Raw genomic sequence first — 16,004 nt, 5'->3', positions numbered from 1 at the left:
CTCTTCTGGCCTCATTTCTATCAGAATCCTAGCTTTTGTGGTATCTGGTAAACTAATTTGCACATAGGTGTTAATAACTTATTAGCTCTCTAAGGGTGCTATTGAAAATGGCCTTCCAGGGGGTACCCGGGTGACTCAGTTGAGAGTCTTGACTTCATTCAGCTCAGGTCATGATCTCGTGGTTCTTGAGTTCCAGCCCCACGTTGGGATCACTGGTGTCAGCACAGAGCCTATTTTGGATCCCTTGTCCTCCTCTCTCTGCCCCTCTCTGACTCACGCTTGCTCGCTCTCTGTCAAAAAATGAATAAACTTATATTAAAAAAAGAAAAAGAAAATGGGCTTCCAGAGGCAAGAGGACTTCATACAGAAGTTCTCAACCACCGGTTCCTTCCAGGGCTCGGCTAAGCAGGTCTACCTCTAAAGTCAAATATCAGTAGTGATTTCCTAATGTGTGGAAGGAAACATGACAATTTTCTAAAGTTAAAATTTTTCCCATAGAGTTTCCCGCGATGCCTACTACCAATGCCTCAACCAGAATCTCTTAGAACGAACAGGAGAATGACTGAGGATTTAAAATATGCAAATGCCCTTGCTCCATCTTTCAGAGATTCTGATTTAATTGGCCTTTTGTGGGCTCCAGATAGCTATGTTTTAAAACCTTTTTAGGAGATTCTAATCGTCAGGCAGGTTTGGGAACCGCTAACTGAATATCTAGTTGAATGCAAAATTCTATATTCAATTGTTTCCCTGTCTGAAACTTCATATATCCATATTTGTTAGGGTGTCAGAAGAAGCTTCATGGTTTTCAAACGCCCTACTAGCTGAATGAATTGGGAACTCAGGCTGGAACCCACCCCCTGGGCTGTGCCTTTCCTGGTGGTGAGAGACTGTTTGGAGACATCGCCCTCCAGTGGCAGCACTTGGTAACTGTTTAGCCAGGCCTGGGTTCACCCTTCCTTCCCATTGATTCTATCTCCAGGAACAGGACCAAAGGTGGCTCTGAACCTTGCCGGGCACAGCCTCCAATCAGGTCTACGTCCCTTTCAGCCCATGACTGGTGGGGTGGGGGCCTGCCTTTTGCAAGCTCCCTTGAGTTACTAATATGTTTTCCTCTTTCTGACATGTCGGCACCAGACTTGGAACCGTAAAACCTGGGACAAAATTTCCAGACTGGTCCTTAAGGGTCGGGATTAGCAGTTGCAGAAGAAAGCTGCAGAGTTGCTCTATGCAGAGCTGAGCTAGAACTATTCCTGTAACTTTATAGGAAAAAAAATCACATCAACAGTTGTAGGGCATGGGAAGGAGGAAAAATGTAAATATTTAACAAAACGAACTCTTTAGAATGTTCAGTTTAATTCTTTCCCTAGCGTGGGCTGGAAATGCGAGGTTGTTGGGGTGCACTGGAGGGAGGGGACAGCTGAGGAGAGGAAGTGTCACCACGATGGACAAGGACAATGGTCCGGGTTGCACACCTGGGTCCCGAAGCTAGCATGGGGTGGGGGGGGGGGGGCGGAGATTAACCTGTGTGACAAAAACTTTATTACTAGAATCGCCCAGGAAGCTTGTCCAGAAGGCTTCTGAAAGGTCCATGCCTCCAGTTATGACTCCATTGGCCTAGGGACCTAAGGGGACTTTGAGAAGCAGTAGAGGGTTCCAGGCCTGGTGCCACAATGTTACTCCCTCACTGAGTCCTTACAACAACCCTCGGAGGCTTTAGGGAGGCCCAGGGAGGTGGCATTAGGTACCTGAAGCCTCCTAGCTGGGGCAGCGATGAAGCCAGGACGGGGTTGGGAGCGGGAGGAAGCAGATTACAGGAAGAAGTCACAAGAACAAGCCAAATCCTTAACTACTAGACTTCGTGCCAAATGTTAGCGCAGGACCAAGGTGCGACCTGCAAGCTGGGGCCACAGAACTCCTTGGGGACTTTCTACTTTCCTTGAGGACAGGCCTGAGGCCTGGGGTGAGGCCACCCCTAGGTTGGTGGGGAAGAAAAAGCTGGGGTTGAGTTGGGGATGGGGGAGGGAGGAGCAGAAGGTAGAGAGGAAGGGGAGGAGGCAGGGCCCAGAAACCAGGTACTGCAGAAATAACCTGGGGAGACCAAGCTCTGGCAAGCTGAGAGGAGGGGGCCTGGGGTCTCCCCTGCCTTCTCCCACAGTCCTCTCTCCTCCAGCTCCTCAGCTCCCTTCTTTCTTCCGGATCTTTTCATGTTCCTTTCTTCTCCCACATCCTTTCTTCTTGTTCCTTCTCCTCCCCACAGAGGAGGGGTTTTATCTTCCCTCACAGATCCAAGGCATGTCGGCACAGCGTGTCCTCACAGGATGTAAGGGGAGAACAATCGTTTAAGTAAAGAAAAACATCAAAATCAGTGCTGTCTGCATTCAAAGCCTGCACCTGCCTTCCTTCCCCTGGTGCGCCCGGCCTCGGCCTGGCCCCAGGCCCCCTCAGGCGGCGCCCTCCCCCCAGAACTGAGATCATCGTGGCCTCCAAGAGCTGCCTACAATTCCCTGCGGCAACAGCACTTATCAGTGTCTCATGTTTAATGCAAGGGAGCTTCTGAGACAGAAAAGCTTTCAAGATACAGTTTAAGATACATAAATGCTGCCCTTTCCCGAACAAACACAAGTATACAAACCGAGGTGGGTTTTCCTATTTTACAATAATTGTGTTCTCATCTGTACAGATTTAAGCAAACCGGTTCTGTCAGAACAATGGAAAAAACTCATATACACATGAGCCCCTGTGGCCTAGAGAGGCCGTGGTCGCTTCCGTTTTTTTGTCTCCCAGAAGTTTTAAAATGAAGGAATGCCAAGAGAAGGTCGTAAAAATTGTAGTGGGTTGTGAACGATTATCATTAGCAGTTTAATGTTTTTAACACAAAAGATATCAGGTAATCTAACTGTCGTGGTTACAGGCCAATTGCAGGATTTGTATAAAGTAATAATTCATAGTGCGCCACAGGAAACGGGATACAGGTGTAAAGTTGTATTTTGAAAAACTCCTGTTGATCCTGTCAGTTTAGGATTCCTTTGGAAACAACCTAAGTCTAAAATCGAAATCTTTTGTTGCAGCCATGTTTGCGCTGATAATGTCGGTGACTGTGGGAGTGTCTGTGCGCTTAACATAAACACTCTCGTCCCCGAACAAATTCTGCTCTTCTCACCGTGTCACCCATTCTGAACAGTTCTGTCAGTATATCAATGTCCTCTAGCCTGTCTTAAGAATGTTCGGGTTGGAAGGGCTTTACAAATACCACACAACCAGTCCCACAGACTTTCTTAGGCTATTTGGCCCCAGGGCACCATGGCACGTCAGTGCAATTGCTGTAGAACTCAATTTTTTTAATGGCCCTGGTGCTCCTTGCAGAAACTGCTGATTCCAGGATTGGGGCAGGAAACGCATGAGATGAGCTTGGGGCCCCTTGCAGTGCCAGGAAGTAAGGACATGTTCAAAGACAAACAGAGGAGGGGCGCCTGGGTGGCTCCATGGGTTGAGCATCTGACTTCAGCTCGGGTCATGATCTCACAGTTCAAGAGTCTGAGCCTCACATGGGGCTGGCTGTTGTCAGTGCAGAGCCTGCTTGGGATCCTCTGTCCCCCCTCTCTCTCTGCTCCTCCCCTGCTTGTTCTCACTCACTCACTCTCTCTCTCTCAAAAATAAATAAACATTAAAACAAACAAACAGAGGGATGCCTGAGTGGCTCAGTCAGTTGAGTCTCTGATTCTTGATTTCTGCTCAGTTTATGATCTCTGGGTTGTGGGATCCAGCCCAGTGTCAGGTTCTGGGCTGAGCACGGAGCCTGCTTGGGATTCTCTCTTTCTTTCTCTCTCTGTCCCTCCTCTGCTCACGTGTGCTCTCTCTCTCTCTCTCTCTCTCTTAGAAAGAAACAAACAAACCAAAAAACAAACAGAAGCCCTTTCCTTGTTGGGATATGTCAAAGGGGCATAGAAGCCAACTGAAAAAGCTCCCAATGGCCAGTCTGGAACAATTTAGGCCACAAAACCAATGAAGCCGTATTGGATTATAACCCAAAGTATAAACTAAATATCCAAGAGTTGATGTTGGTATAAACACTTGAATAAATAAATGGAAGATGGGGATACAAATTTTCCTTAGGGAAGAATTCCAAATCATTTATAACAGCCTCTTGAGCCTCAAGAAGATAGAGTATAACTCCCTAGTTCTTAAGTATGGGCTCTGGGGGTACCTGGATGGCTCAGTCAGTGGAACACAGCACTCTTGATCTCGGGGTCATGAGTTCGAGCCCCACACTGGGGGGTAGAGTTTACTTTAAAAAAGAAAAGTATGGGCTCTGCATAGTGACTTGCTTCCAAAGAGGACAGTATGGGATGAGGTGGGGTGTAACTTTACTGGGAACTTTACTGGGAGTCCAACGAAGATAAAATAGAACATTCAATCAGACCAAATGTACGGACTTGGATAATACTTATCTGAATTTGGATTTAATGTGTTAGTTCACCTGGTTGGAAGTGGCCCTGGGGGTTTTCTTGGTTGATTCAATGAAATATATACTCATGAGTGGCCTACAGCCAATGAGTTGAGATGCCATAGTTTCCTGGTATAATGAAGAGAACGACTACAAAGATGTAGGGAGATAGGAATGTGGATTTATGTGGGGCATGAATACCCAACCATATCTCCTGATAGGGTCCAGGTCACAATGTCCTCACCAAAGGACTAAGAAAGATATTAATGAGGGATCCTTGAAAGTTCTGTGGAGACTATCCTCCCTAGGCTGGGGTTAAAAATGGAAGAAGCTTCCACTGAGATGGGTCCTGTCAGGAAAATAGAAACTATGTCACAGGCATTTCATCAGAGGGAATTTATTTATTTATTTTTTCTAATGTTTATTTTTTGAGAGAGAGACAGAGACAGAGATAGAGTGTGAGAGGGGGAAGGGGCAGAGAGAGAGAGGGAGACACAGAACCTGAAGCGGGCTCCAGGCTCTGAGCTGTCAGCACAGAGCCCTACACGGGGTTGGAACTCACACACCGTGAGATCATGACCTGAGCTGAATTCAGATGCTGAACAGACTGAGCCGCCCAGGCCCAGGGTCATTTACTGAGTTCACCCAGAAATACTAACCCACGAAGCAGGAACCCGGGGCTGAGATAGCAAAAGGAAGAATCAGGGGTTACAGACCTGAAAGTGTGAAGGAAGCTCTGGCAAGCTGGGGCCCAGGCCCCTCACCAGAGGGTTGCCATGCTGCCTCTGGGAGCGCTTAAAGACTACACAGGTTTGGGGGCGCCTGGGGGGTGCCTGGGTGGCACAACCGGTTAAGCGTCTGACTCTTGATCTCAGCTCAGGTCTTGATCTCACAGTTCATGGGTTCGAGTCCCACATTGGGCTCTAAGTTGATGACACAGAGCCTGCTTGGGATTCTGTCTCTTCTTCTCTCTGCCTCTTCCCTGCTTGTGCGTGCTCTCTCTCAAAATAAATAAATACACTTTAAAAAACTTAAAAAAGGGGCACCTGGGTAGCTTAGTCGGTTGAGCATCTGACTTCAGCTCAGGTCATGATCTCTCAGTCTGTGAGTTCAAGCCCCACATTGGGCTCTGTGCTGACAGCTCAGAGCCTGGAGCCTGCTTCAGATTCTGTGTCTCCCTCTCTCTCTGCCCCTCCCTCGTTCATGCTCTGTCTGTCTCTCTGTCAAAAATAAATAAACATTAAAAAAAAATTTTTTAACTTAAAAGAATACGGAGGCTGAGACCAGCTGCTCCAAACCCAGTGCTGAGGTGACAGGTGAAAAGCAGCAAGCCGACCCAAAGAAAGAAATTCCTCCTCCCCTCCTCCTGTGTCCCCTTCTCACTATAGAAACTCATAGCAACCAAACCGAGTAGAAAGCCAGCTAGTAAAGGAGAAATCTGGCTTGTGGGATCCTAGCCCAGCATCATAAAACAGAATTTAGAAGAGTCGATTTGCAACTGGGGGGCGATGGCTCGATAACCTGCACAGAAGTTGCCTTATCCCCTCTACTTTAAAAAGCAATCCTCTCAAAGAGAGGTGCTTTCTTGAAATTCCCCCCTCTTGCCATAGCCAGACAGGATTTTAGTAAACACCGGTTGAGTTTCACGGATGATGTTACTGTAATCCTGGGACAAACAATCCATTTTGGACCTCAGACCTCAACATTTATGAACATAGTACTTGATGAATGTTTTCTGTGTCTAGCTAGAAAGTTTTTTCCACTCGAAGCAGGATCGTTTGGGAGAGTCAGGAGGGCAGAGCTCTGTGTTTGTGCAAGTGGAGTAGTGCTTGCTGTCCGTGGCCTGATGAATATGAGTAATGCCTGTGAAATACTTTCTTCTTTTTTAATCATGGTAACAGGCAGGGATCAGCTTCCATGGTGATGTGGGGATTTCTGAAGCGTTTGCAGATAAAAAAAAATACAGTACAGAATCTGAGAAACTTGGAAGGTCTTTCCAAATATAATCTGGAAACCGGTAGAAAAAGTCAGCATTTACAGCTGCCCAACATCTTTCTTAACCAAAAAGAGGCGATTAGTGAGGATCTCTGTTCTAAGGAGTTAATGGCTTTAACCGAATGCGTGATCACATAGTTCACTGGAAGAAAGACCAAAATACAATGTTCTTATATCAGAAAGCATAGCAGTGGCACACTGTATGAGGACAAAGAATGGCCTCAAAATGGTGTTGATAGTGAAATGCTCAGCCCAGAATTATCTGTGTCAAATTAATTACATTTCCCTCATCTTTTTCTTTCTATTGAAATAAAAAATGATAATAAATGAGCAACACTACTTGGCAAGATATATATCAGCTTTTTCTTTGAAATACTCAACTCAATGAATATCAATTATGTTATACGCTATGCATGAAAAGACTCCAACCATTAAGAACTGCAAAATTATTTTTATTTCAATGTCAAATTCCCAAGAAAAACATCCCGAAATTGCTACGCACATTTGCATTTACAGCTCTTATTATTTTTAGGATGTGGTTTTGAACCCAAGTTCCAATGAGTCATGTGCTTTTGTGAACAGTATTCTCAGGGAAAGATATACTTATAGCTGCACCACATTGGATCATTTTAGGGAAAATGCAAGTCTTTATAAAATGGAAGCTCTTTGTTGTCAAGGAGCCCAAAGGTACCTGGACTATTGGGTTAATATTTATATCCTAAAAGTAGATGTTCTCTCCTCAACTGCCATTTCTGTTGGAGCCCACTACCGATTCAACTGAAATAAAAGATGATCTATTGTCTAATAGTTTCTAAAACAGAATGGAAATAAAGATTGTAGGGCACTCAAATAATTGAAGCAGGCAACAAAGATTTCAGAGCCATAAAATGCTCTGTGACTTGCTATCTTGTTGATAGGAGGAACAGGAAAAAGAGATTTAAGAAGGAAAGCATATTTTAAACACGGAAGAATAATGTTTAAGGAATGGCTAATTTGTTTCCCTCTAGAAATCTTCAGTACATGGTTCTCTGGGGAAGTCTAATCAATTAAAACCCAACATGCTATTCCATTTGTGAGGGGCATGAGAAATACATTTCTCGTGTTATTACATAAATGAATCTCATCTTCAGGGCTTTGAAATACAACTTCATCCAGACCGTAGTGAATTTGTATGCCATCTCATCTGTCTGCATTACAGTGAAATTGATTTTATGATTCCTTACTCATAAATTACAGGCCTAAGGCAGTCACAGACTTGGAAATGCCTTTGCTTTGTCTTTCCTAGTTTCACAGGCTGGGCGTGTCACTTGCTTTTTTTCTGAACTACATCTAACTCTTCCAGCTTGCAATTCAGGTTAGAGTTCTCAACCTTAAAAATGTTTTTCGAGAAACAGTGGTCTGCTAGACCCAGAATGTGTTCTTGCCTTGTTTGGATCCTCTAACCTAAATGTTATCCCTGAAGGCTTTGGCACCTTATTGGAATTAAACATTTTCTTAAGAATTAATGGAATGACCACCCTGCCATGCGAATGAACGCACCTAACAACATGGGTACCATTATGAAACTAACAGCTACAGATGTCCAAGGATGTCTTCCTTCTTTCCTTGCCTTCATCTCCTCAACTGAGAGCAAAGTACCCCATGGTGGTGCTTGAGTTTCTGGCAGTCCCCCTGGGTCCTACTTTCATGTCAGGATCTTGTTAGTCATCAAGAGTCAAGAGAATTATTACCTAATGGCCCCTCCCCTACCTTTTTTAAAAGAGAATTTCTGTGGGTTCCTTGATACACTGACTAGTCTAGCTAGAGTGAAGAATAAGATCATACTATAAAACTACGAAGCATGCTGTATTTCCTTCAATTCCTCAGATTCACCCTTGGGAGATCAGGCTACTTCATGAAGACTGAGATGGGAACGGCAACAGGTCAGGGCTCTTCATGTTGCTCCCTGGCAGGTACGACCCCTAGGTTGTCCTGCCTTGCAGCCTGACCTCAGGCTTGAATGTCAGGATTGGAAGGGAGTATTGAACTGGGAACCAGTGAGGGTTTACACATTCTGTCTCTTCACACATATCCAGCATGTGGCTTCTGAATTCACCTCTCCTGTGTCCATCAACCCCAACTCCTTCTCAATGGGATATGTAGCCACCTTGTGCCCAGTGAAGAATGCGGATCAAGGGAGCAGTGTGTTCAAGCAAGGAGAAGAGTGTGGTTTTTTTACTCAACCAAATCTTACGCCTCATGTTCAGGTCATTTTTTTAAGCCTACTTAAATCTTTTGGTTTTAATATTTCAATGGACTTTTTGCCTTCTCTGTCTAGAATAGTTCTGGAAAGAGATCATTTAAATCAGAACAGTTTATTACTGGTCATCACCTGAGAAATTATGGGCCTGAAAGCACAATTGTGTGGGCTGGTGCTGTATACCAATCTCAAAATAAGAAAGGTAAGGCGAAACAGCTAATGGCAGTAAACATCACAGGAAACAGACCCATGTTTCATTTCTTGCTGACTTGACTTTATGGTCATGAGTTCTCAGAATATCCAGCATATCTCTAGGTCCAAGTAAGAATATAATTCAGTCAAGACTTGAGTTTTAGATTTTCCCTTTAGATGATCTGCAACACTACAGTCGACCCTTGAACAACACAAGTTTGAACAGCACAATGTTCACTTACATGCGGATTTTTTTTTTTTTGATATAGTGCAGTACTGAAAACGTACTCTCTCTTCTTCATGATTTTCTCAGTAATTTTCTTTTCTCTAGCCTACTTTATTGTGACAATACAGTATATCCCACACATAACATACAAAATACGTGTTATTGACAATTTTCGTTATTGGTAAGGCCTTCCAGTCAACAGTAGGCTATTAGTAGTTAAGTTTTGGGGGGGAGTCAAACATTACATACAAAGTTTTGACTTTGTGTGTTGGGCGGGGGCGGGGGTGGTGGTGGAGATCAGCATCCCTAACACTCTGGTGTTGTTCAAGAGTTAACACTACATCCTTCTCCCCGTGCTCTCACAACAGCTGGGTACTATTTCTCTGACGACCTTCACCCATGTGTGTTGGAATTTATTTGTTGAAGCACAATGAGCCCTCATCTGTGACTGTGACTTCCTAAGGGGCAGAAATTGCTTCTTCTTGTTTTCCTGGCGCCTTACAACCTGGCTCACGACATGCTCTCAACAAATACGTGTCGAATAAACCAAATTATCGTTTTGGTCTTGATGACATCGCATTTCTGATACCTGTTTAGAAATGCTGTTATAAAAAACCTCTAGCGCACACAACAGTCAAACTGTACGAGGAGTGTAGGTAAAACAGACTTAGGTGAGTGTCCCTGACATGGATAGTGGGGTATAGATCAAGTAACATCAAAAGCCAGCTTCCTAAGAGCGAGGGCCATGAGAAACAACGTCCCCGCAACTAAAAGTTCTTCCGTTCCTTCCATCCATGGCTCCTTCGGCATCAACCTTTCATGCATTGGCTGCTTCTACCTGCTCATTCTTTTCCTGATAAAGAGTATGAGTCACTCCTATAAAATTTCAACTTAAACAATTTTACATGAATTCTTTAAAGTCCCTTGAGATTAGTTTTCCAGATGAAACACTGCAAATTTCCTAATGAATGGCAGTCTGAACCAGGTTTTTGGTCTAGGGATTGGATTGTGCATTCCTCCAATGCAGTCTTCCTTTAAAGCAGCTCAAAGCAAGGAGGGTAGTTTCAAGTCTTCGATGCCTAAACTTACCTCACTACATCCTCTCAACCTGTTATCCTCTCTGTGTCCTTCTAAAACTGTTTTCAGTAACATTGGCTACAAAGAATCCTGGGTAGGTGGGATTAATAATCCCATTTTTCTCTCGCTGGCTGTGCCGTGTAGTACATGTTTCTTTCAGTTTCCAACTACAGCAATTTGGCAAAAATTCAAACGGATGGAATAAGCCTAGAGTCTAATGGTCTCAGATGTCAGGGAAAAAGTTTTTATATGTGTTACAAATATATTAAGAAAGATTACTTATAATGAATTGTTTCTCTAAGACTTGTATAAACATCCCTTCCTTTGCAGACATGATTATTAAGGAGCTGGGTGGAGGATATACACTTGGGGGGGATTTTTCAAGCTATACATTCCCCCTCCTCAAACATTCTGATTCTATCCCTTCTTGTTCTCTCCTAGGAATCAATGCTATAGTGACCCATTAACTGGTGTGTGTGTGTGTGTGTGTGCACACGCGCGCACGCCTAAGAGAGCTCTACTCCCAGTGTGGGGCTTGAACTCATCACCTTGAGATTGAGAGTCACATCCTCCACTGATTTAGCCAGCCAGGTGCCCCAAGATGTGTCATATCCTTTTGTGTGTTACGAGTGATTGTTTCAGACTTATCAGTGAATAAAATGTTTTCAATTAGAATTCTATAAAAATATAAGACACTTTGCTTAAATTACATTATTTATTTTTAGATTATCCCTCTTAGTCCTGCATGCATCATCAGCACAAAAAGTTGAACTTGATCACAACCTCCTTTTGAAGAGATAGTAGGTACACGATCACCATCTGAAGACTTTTTCTTCATAGGTGGCCCAAGATTCCAGGCCATGGTAACACTGTCAGTAACCTACACAATGTTTGATAGAAAAATTTACCAAATATCTTTTGTTTAATGTAAACAAGGCAGGAGGCCAAACGAGCATTACAGTAACACTATTTTTACAGGGCCCAGAAATATGATTATCTATCATGTTTTAACACATCGAGTGTCTCAATGACATGCATATTTTGATTAATTGTAAAACCCAAAATATAACTACCATATAACTTGTTGTTTTTTCACTTCACTGCAACTTGTCAATCCCTGTGAACTTCATAATTAAATGGTAGTTATATATTAATGCAATAATTTATGGAAATATGTCACCTGAATTACAAAGTAATTCCATAATTTGTGCCCTGTAAAATGAAGTGTAACAATCTTTACACTAGCAACAGTGTAAGCAAGCTAAGGATTTTGGTCCTTTTATATATATATATATATATATATATATATATATATATATATACATATATATATATACATATATATATACACACACACACATATATATATATGTACACATGTACACACACATAATGTACAATTAAACCAAAGAGCTATGAACCCTCTCACAGCTTCCATATTGCACAGACAGATACATTATGAAAACGTTACAGAGTTATAATGGGAGTACTACGGTGATAACTGCCTAAGGACAAATCTGAGTTCTATCAAGTAAAGAACGTGGCTCATTACTAAAAATGAAATCAAAGACTCTCCTGTTAGAAGGTTAAAAGAAAACGTGCACACCCATTTCTATTGATATGAAGCAAGGCTAATGTTCGGCTTGGAACCTGCTACGGCGATCGGCTGTGAAGGTGGTACTTTCCACCCAGCACAGTGCATTTGAGTCACTGGTTTGCAAGCACTGAGTAACAGAGATATTTGGCTTCCACAAGACAGTACGAAAAAGACTAGGAACGTAGCACATTGTTTCACTGACAAATCCAGCTCCCTGGGAGAACTGGCTGGCTCGAGGTCTGTCTGAACTAAATACCAAGAAGAAAGAAGGAAAAGAAACTTAGGAGAGAGACAACTTACACCTTAAGCTTTAGCTGACTACAGATCAAAATCATTACAATAACTTAGGAAAACAATTATGTTTTAAGAAGCAACACACACACACACGAGTTAAAGCTTTTCTGAGCTTGGTGTCATATATTCGCTATAAGGTCCCATTGTGAAATCAAGAATAAAGTAGTATTTGGCTTTAGAGGTAATAGCATCGCTATTACGTCCACTGAACACTATGAAAACATCAAGAAATATCTAGTATCTCTTCATGCCTTATTTTCAATAAACCTACATCAAAGTAGACTACAACTATGTCTAAAAACAGAGATACTGCAGTGTTCCTTCGTGTGGGCTGATCAATAAACACAAAGAACTGAACAACGCTTTCCCATCATTAAAAAATCATTTGAAGAAAATCATGCACAAAGTGACTATCTCCCACTTTTGCTTTTCCTTGTTTTGCTTAATAAATGTGCTTAGACTGAGCTAACAAAGATCTGCATTAAATTAGAAATGTCGTCGTCTTGGTTTAACAGGGGTAAGCATTCTAGAGCCAAGAATATTCGTAATCTTTTGATATTCTGCTCTTTAATAAATAGCCAAAACTAACTAGAAAATAAATCAGAAACACAAATACAACAAAATTAGCAGCAGGGGTAAAACATGCTTGGATGCACATGCCACGTGATGTTGCGTATGCAAACGTGCTCCATAAAACAACTTGTTACAAGGAGCAGGGACGGCTCCTTCCAGGCTGGGAAGCCTGACAGTCCACTCCCTCAAAGTATCAGTAAATAGAAAGATAAAGAGCAAAAAGTGCTGCTGCTTAACATTTCAGGAAGAGGAGGAGGAGAGCAAGAAGAGGAAATTAAAAGCCGTATTTGAGTGATAAGCATCACTTAAAAGAACAGAAAGCGGATTAGCAAACACCATTTTGTAAATCAAGTATAAGCATGCTGTGCACAGCGCAGCCTTACTGAACTGGTCCTTCATATATACCCAATTTACCCAAATTCTTTAACATGTAAACAGGACACGCTGGTTTTCTTTTGAAATCTCTTTAGAATCATTTAAAGCGAAAGACTGAACAAAATGAAAAAATAAATGTAAACACTGAGGAGGCCACTGGCATTTTGATTGCTGCCTAAGAGTTATCAGTCAGTTCCCACCTATGTAGTTCAATAAGAAATCAAATTACAAAGCAATTTTATAAAGCAACTTTCAGAGAGGGATAGCTAGAAGGAAAAAAAAAAGTTCTCAACCCCATGTATGTTAATTAGCCTAAAAAATACTATTTTAGCAAACATTACCAATGGTGAGCACAAATTCAACATTGTTGCAAAAATGACACGGTTTGAATACACTGGGACCCATACGTGAAAATCAATCGCTAACATGGCTATGTGCACAAAAGAGTAAAAGAACGTTTCTTTAAAAAATATATATATTATATTAATCAAGAATTTCTTCATCATATTAAATTGTTATTCTTAGAAAAGCTGAGGAAAGTTAATAGTGCTCTACACATTTTTATCTCCTAATATTAACTCAACTCACTCGATGGTTCCTGAATTGTATTTTTTCTCATCTACAGTTTTTTTATTTTTCATATTCTGTTTGATAAGAATTCTGACCTTAAAAAGTTATAAAATCAGTTTTGTTTTGTTTTTTTGCTACTTATTAATCCAAAAGAATAGAAGCATTTGAGTCCCAGAGTCAAAATGCCTTGCTACCTAAAAGGGCATTAAAATAACAGAAATATCTTCAAAGTCGTGACATCAGAAATTTTACAGCTTTTCACACAGGCATTAGAGATGCTTATTTCCTGAAGTTCCTTTGATTGTATCCTGGATTCAAGGATGTGCCATCTTATATAGAGAACCATCACGGTAACGCCAATGAAAACAACATTATACAACATTTTCCTAAGAATGTCCACTCCATGTGTTCTTAAAGGTTCTGTCCAACTTATAGCAGTGCTTCATTTAAAAAGGCTTTTTTATCCTCTCGGCTGGGTGCAGCTGAGTCTTTTTTCGATGAAACGTGTCTGCAGTTCTGCTCCCTCTGTTCTGTGGAGGATGCTATTTACGGGGTGGAGGAAGCGTGGTATTTCACAAATGCGATGGCCGCCAGCTCCTTACAGAACTCCTCTAGCACGATCACACCCTCCAGCAATGTGATGTGGTCAATACTGGGGAAAGGAAAGCAAGCAAGCAATCAAATCGTATCGGCAGATGATGAACTTTTGGTGAAATTTTTAGATAAAAACACGTAAAACACTGGCTTACATAGGGCCTTCAGGTTCCAAACCAAGCAATCGCTTTCTGACTAACAGAAGCTTGGGAGTAAAGTCTTGAATACGCTGGATTCTAACCATGAGGTCTCCAACAACCTGCATCAGAGACAAAATGAACTGGGTTCTTGAGGTCAACTACCTAGGGTTTTTCAGGATTAAAAAACTGCCTATTAGTCGATTTCCTATTACTAAATAAAAAACGTCACCTCTCACTATTCACATAACCGTCTTTGGCAAAGGAGTCCTATCTGTTCCCTAAAATATAAAAGTTACATATGGGGCCCCTGGGTGGCTCAGTCGGTTGAGCATCCGACTCTTGATTTTGGCTCAGGTCATGATCTCTCAGTTCGTGAGACTGAGCCCTACGTCGTCGGGCTCTGCACTGAGAGCACAGAGTCCGCTAGGGATTCTCCCATTCTCTCTCTCTCTCTGCCCCTCCCCGGCTCATGCTCTCTCTCTCTCAAAATAAACAAACTTTAAAAAAAAAATTTTTAAAATTTTAAAAAAGTTACATGTATTATTGAAAAGAATACTGTCTTTTTTCCTCCACACACCATCCTACAACAATGACTTCTAGACGGCAGATGTAAAATCTTTTCCATCATGTGACACTAATGACATACAATGATAAGTAACGTTAATGGACATGTTGACCACGTGTATTAATCATCCAGATGCTAAGTGGACAGGTTTGCCAATCCTAGAGAATATAACAAAACTAAGAACTCACCCTGACGATTACGGAGAAGAGGGATCTACAGCCAGAAGCAAGGTTTACATAAGGATCCAAAAGGTACTCGTGTATGTGTGGATGAGGGAAGAGAGAAAGTCTAGATAACACGGAAGTGACTTGTAAATTTACATCATATGGCTGTGGAGAGGTAAAAAAAAAACAAAGACATTTGACATTGTTTATACATGTATATATACCTGAGCACTTCATTCACCATTTCAATTGGTCTTTTCAAGAAAGGAAAATACCCCATCTTATTCCTCCCTCCAATGAAAACAGTCATTAAGATCTTTTAAAATACAGTAGGCTCATTTTAGAAGCGACACTCTTCATCTTTTAGATTACTCAACTACCACCAATGATCAAGAGCCTGTACACAATAAAATAAAGCCATATGCATCACCAGCCCAGAACCTTCTGGGCAGAAGGGAAGTATTTGGGGACAGAAATGACCACCAGAAGCCTCACAGCGAATGAGAAGGTTCAAAACGGTGATTACAGACAAGGACCATCTCCTTTATCACAAGAGCATTAACTCTCCCCAAATAATTATACATCTGTGTACAGTTCCTCATCCATTTTTTATATGTAGTATCACAATTTTACTTGAATTCGATTTTTAAAAATTTTTAATCTGTTTCCTCCTCATAGAAAATGGCTTGGAGGTGCTTTACAAAGTGCATCAAAATCAAAGAAAAGGGCACACTGTACAAAAACGGTTGCTGTTACCGTCTCTAGAACTTTCAACAGAAGTCTTGCTCCTTCCAATTTCCTTCTAGGCAGCCAAAGGAAACTGAGTGGCTGAGACAAAACTGGCTTCCGTGGGAGGGCTGGGGGCGAGCGAGGGACACACGCCAAGCCCGGGGAAAGGAAAAGGGATTCAGGATGAGTGAATGTTAACCATGGACTCTGCCTGTTTCGCTCCCATTCAC

General features: G+C 42.0%; 1 protein-coding gene across 2 annotated transcripts in view; it reads right to left on the bottom strand.

Annotated features, from left to right (window-relative positions):
* Nucleotides 1-10,869: 10,869 nt before the first annotated feature.
* The window catches only part of FHIP2A (FHF complex subunit HOOK interacting protein 2A), a 37,558-nt gene continuing 32,423 nt past the window's right edge, over nt 10,870-16,004 (bottom strand). For both annotated transcript variants that reach the window (XM_027063189.2, XM_053207856.1), the window contains 3 exons: nt 15,070-15,210; nt 14,332-14,435; nt 10,870-14,234 (listed from right to left, as the gene is read on the bottom strand). In XM_027063189.2, coding sequence (XP_026918990.1) covers nt 14,129-14,234; nt 14,332-14,435; nt 15,070-15,210 — 351 coding nt within the window. In that variant the 3' untranslated portion in view covers nt 10,870-14,128. The remainder of the gene's footprint in view (nt 14,235-14,331; nt 14,436-15,069; nt 15,211-16,004) is intronic.

The sequence above is a fragment of the Acinonyx jubatus genome, chromosome D2 (genome assembly GCF_027475565.1).
Source record: "Acinonyx jubatus isolate Ajub_Pintada_27869175 chromosome D2, VMU_Ajub_asm_v1.0, whole genome shotgun sequence".
NCBI classification, from domain to species: Eukaryota; Metazoa; Chordata; class Mammalia; order Carnivora; family Felidae; genus Acinonyx; species Acinonyx jubatus.
Note: the sequence above shows the minus strand (reverse complement) of the source record. Positions and strands in the feature narration are given on the sequence as shown.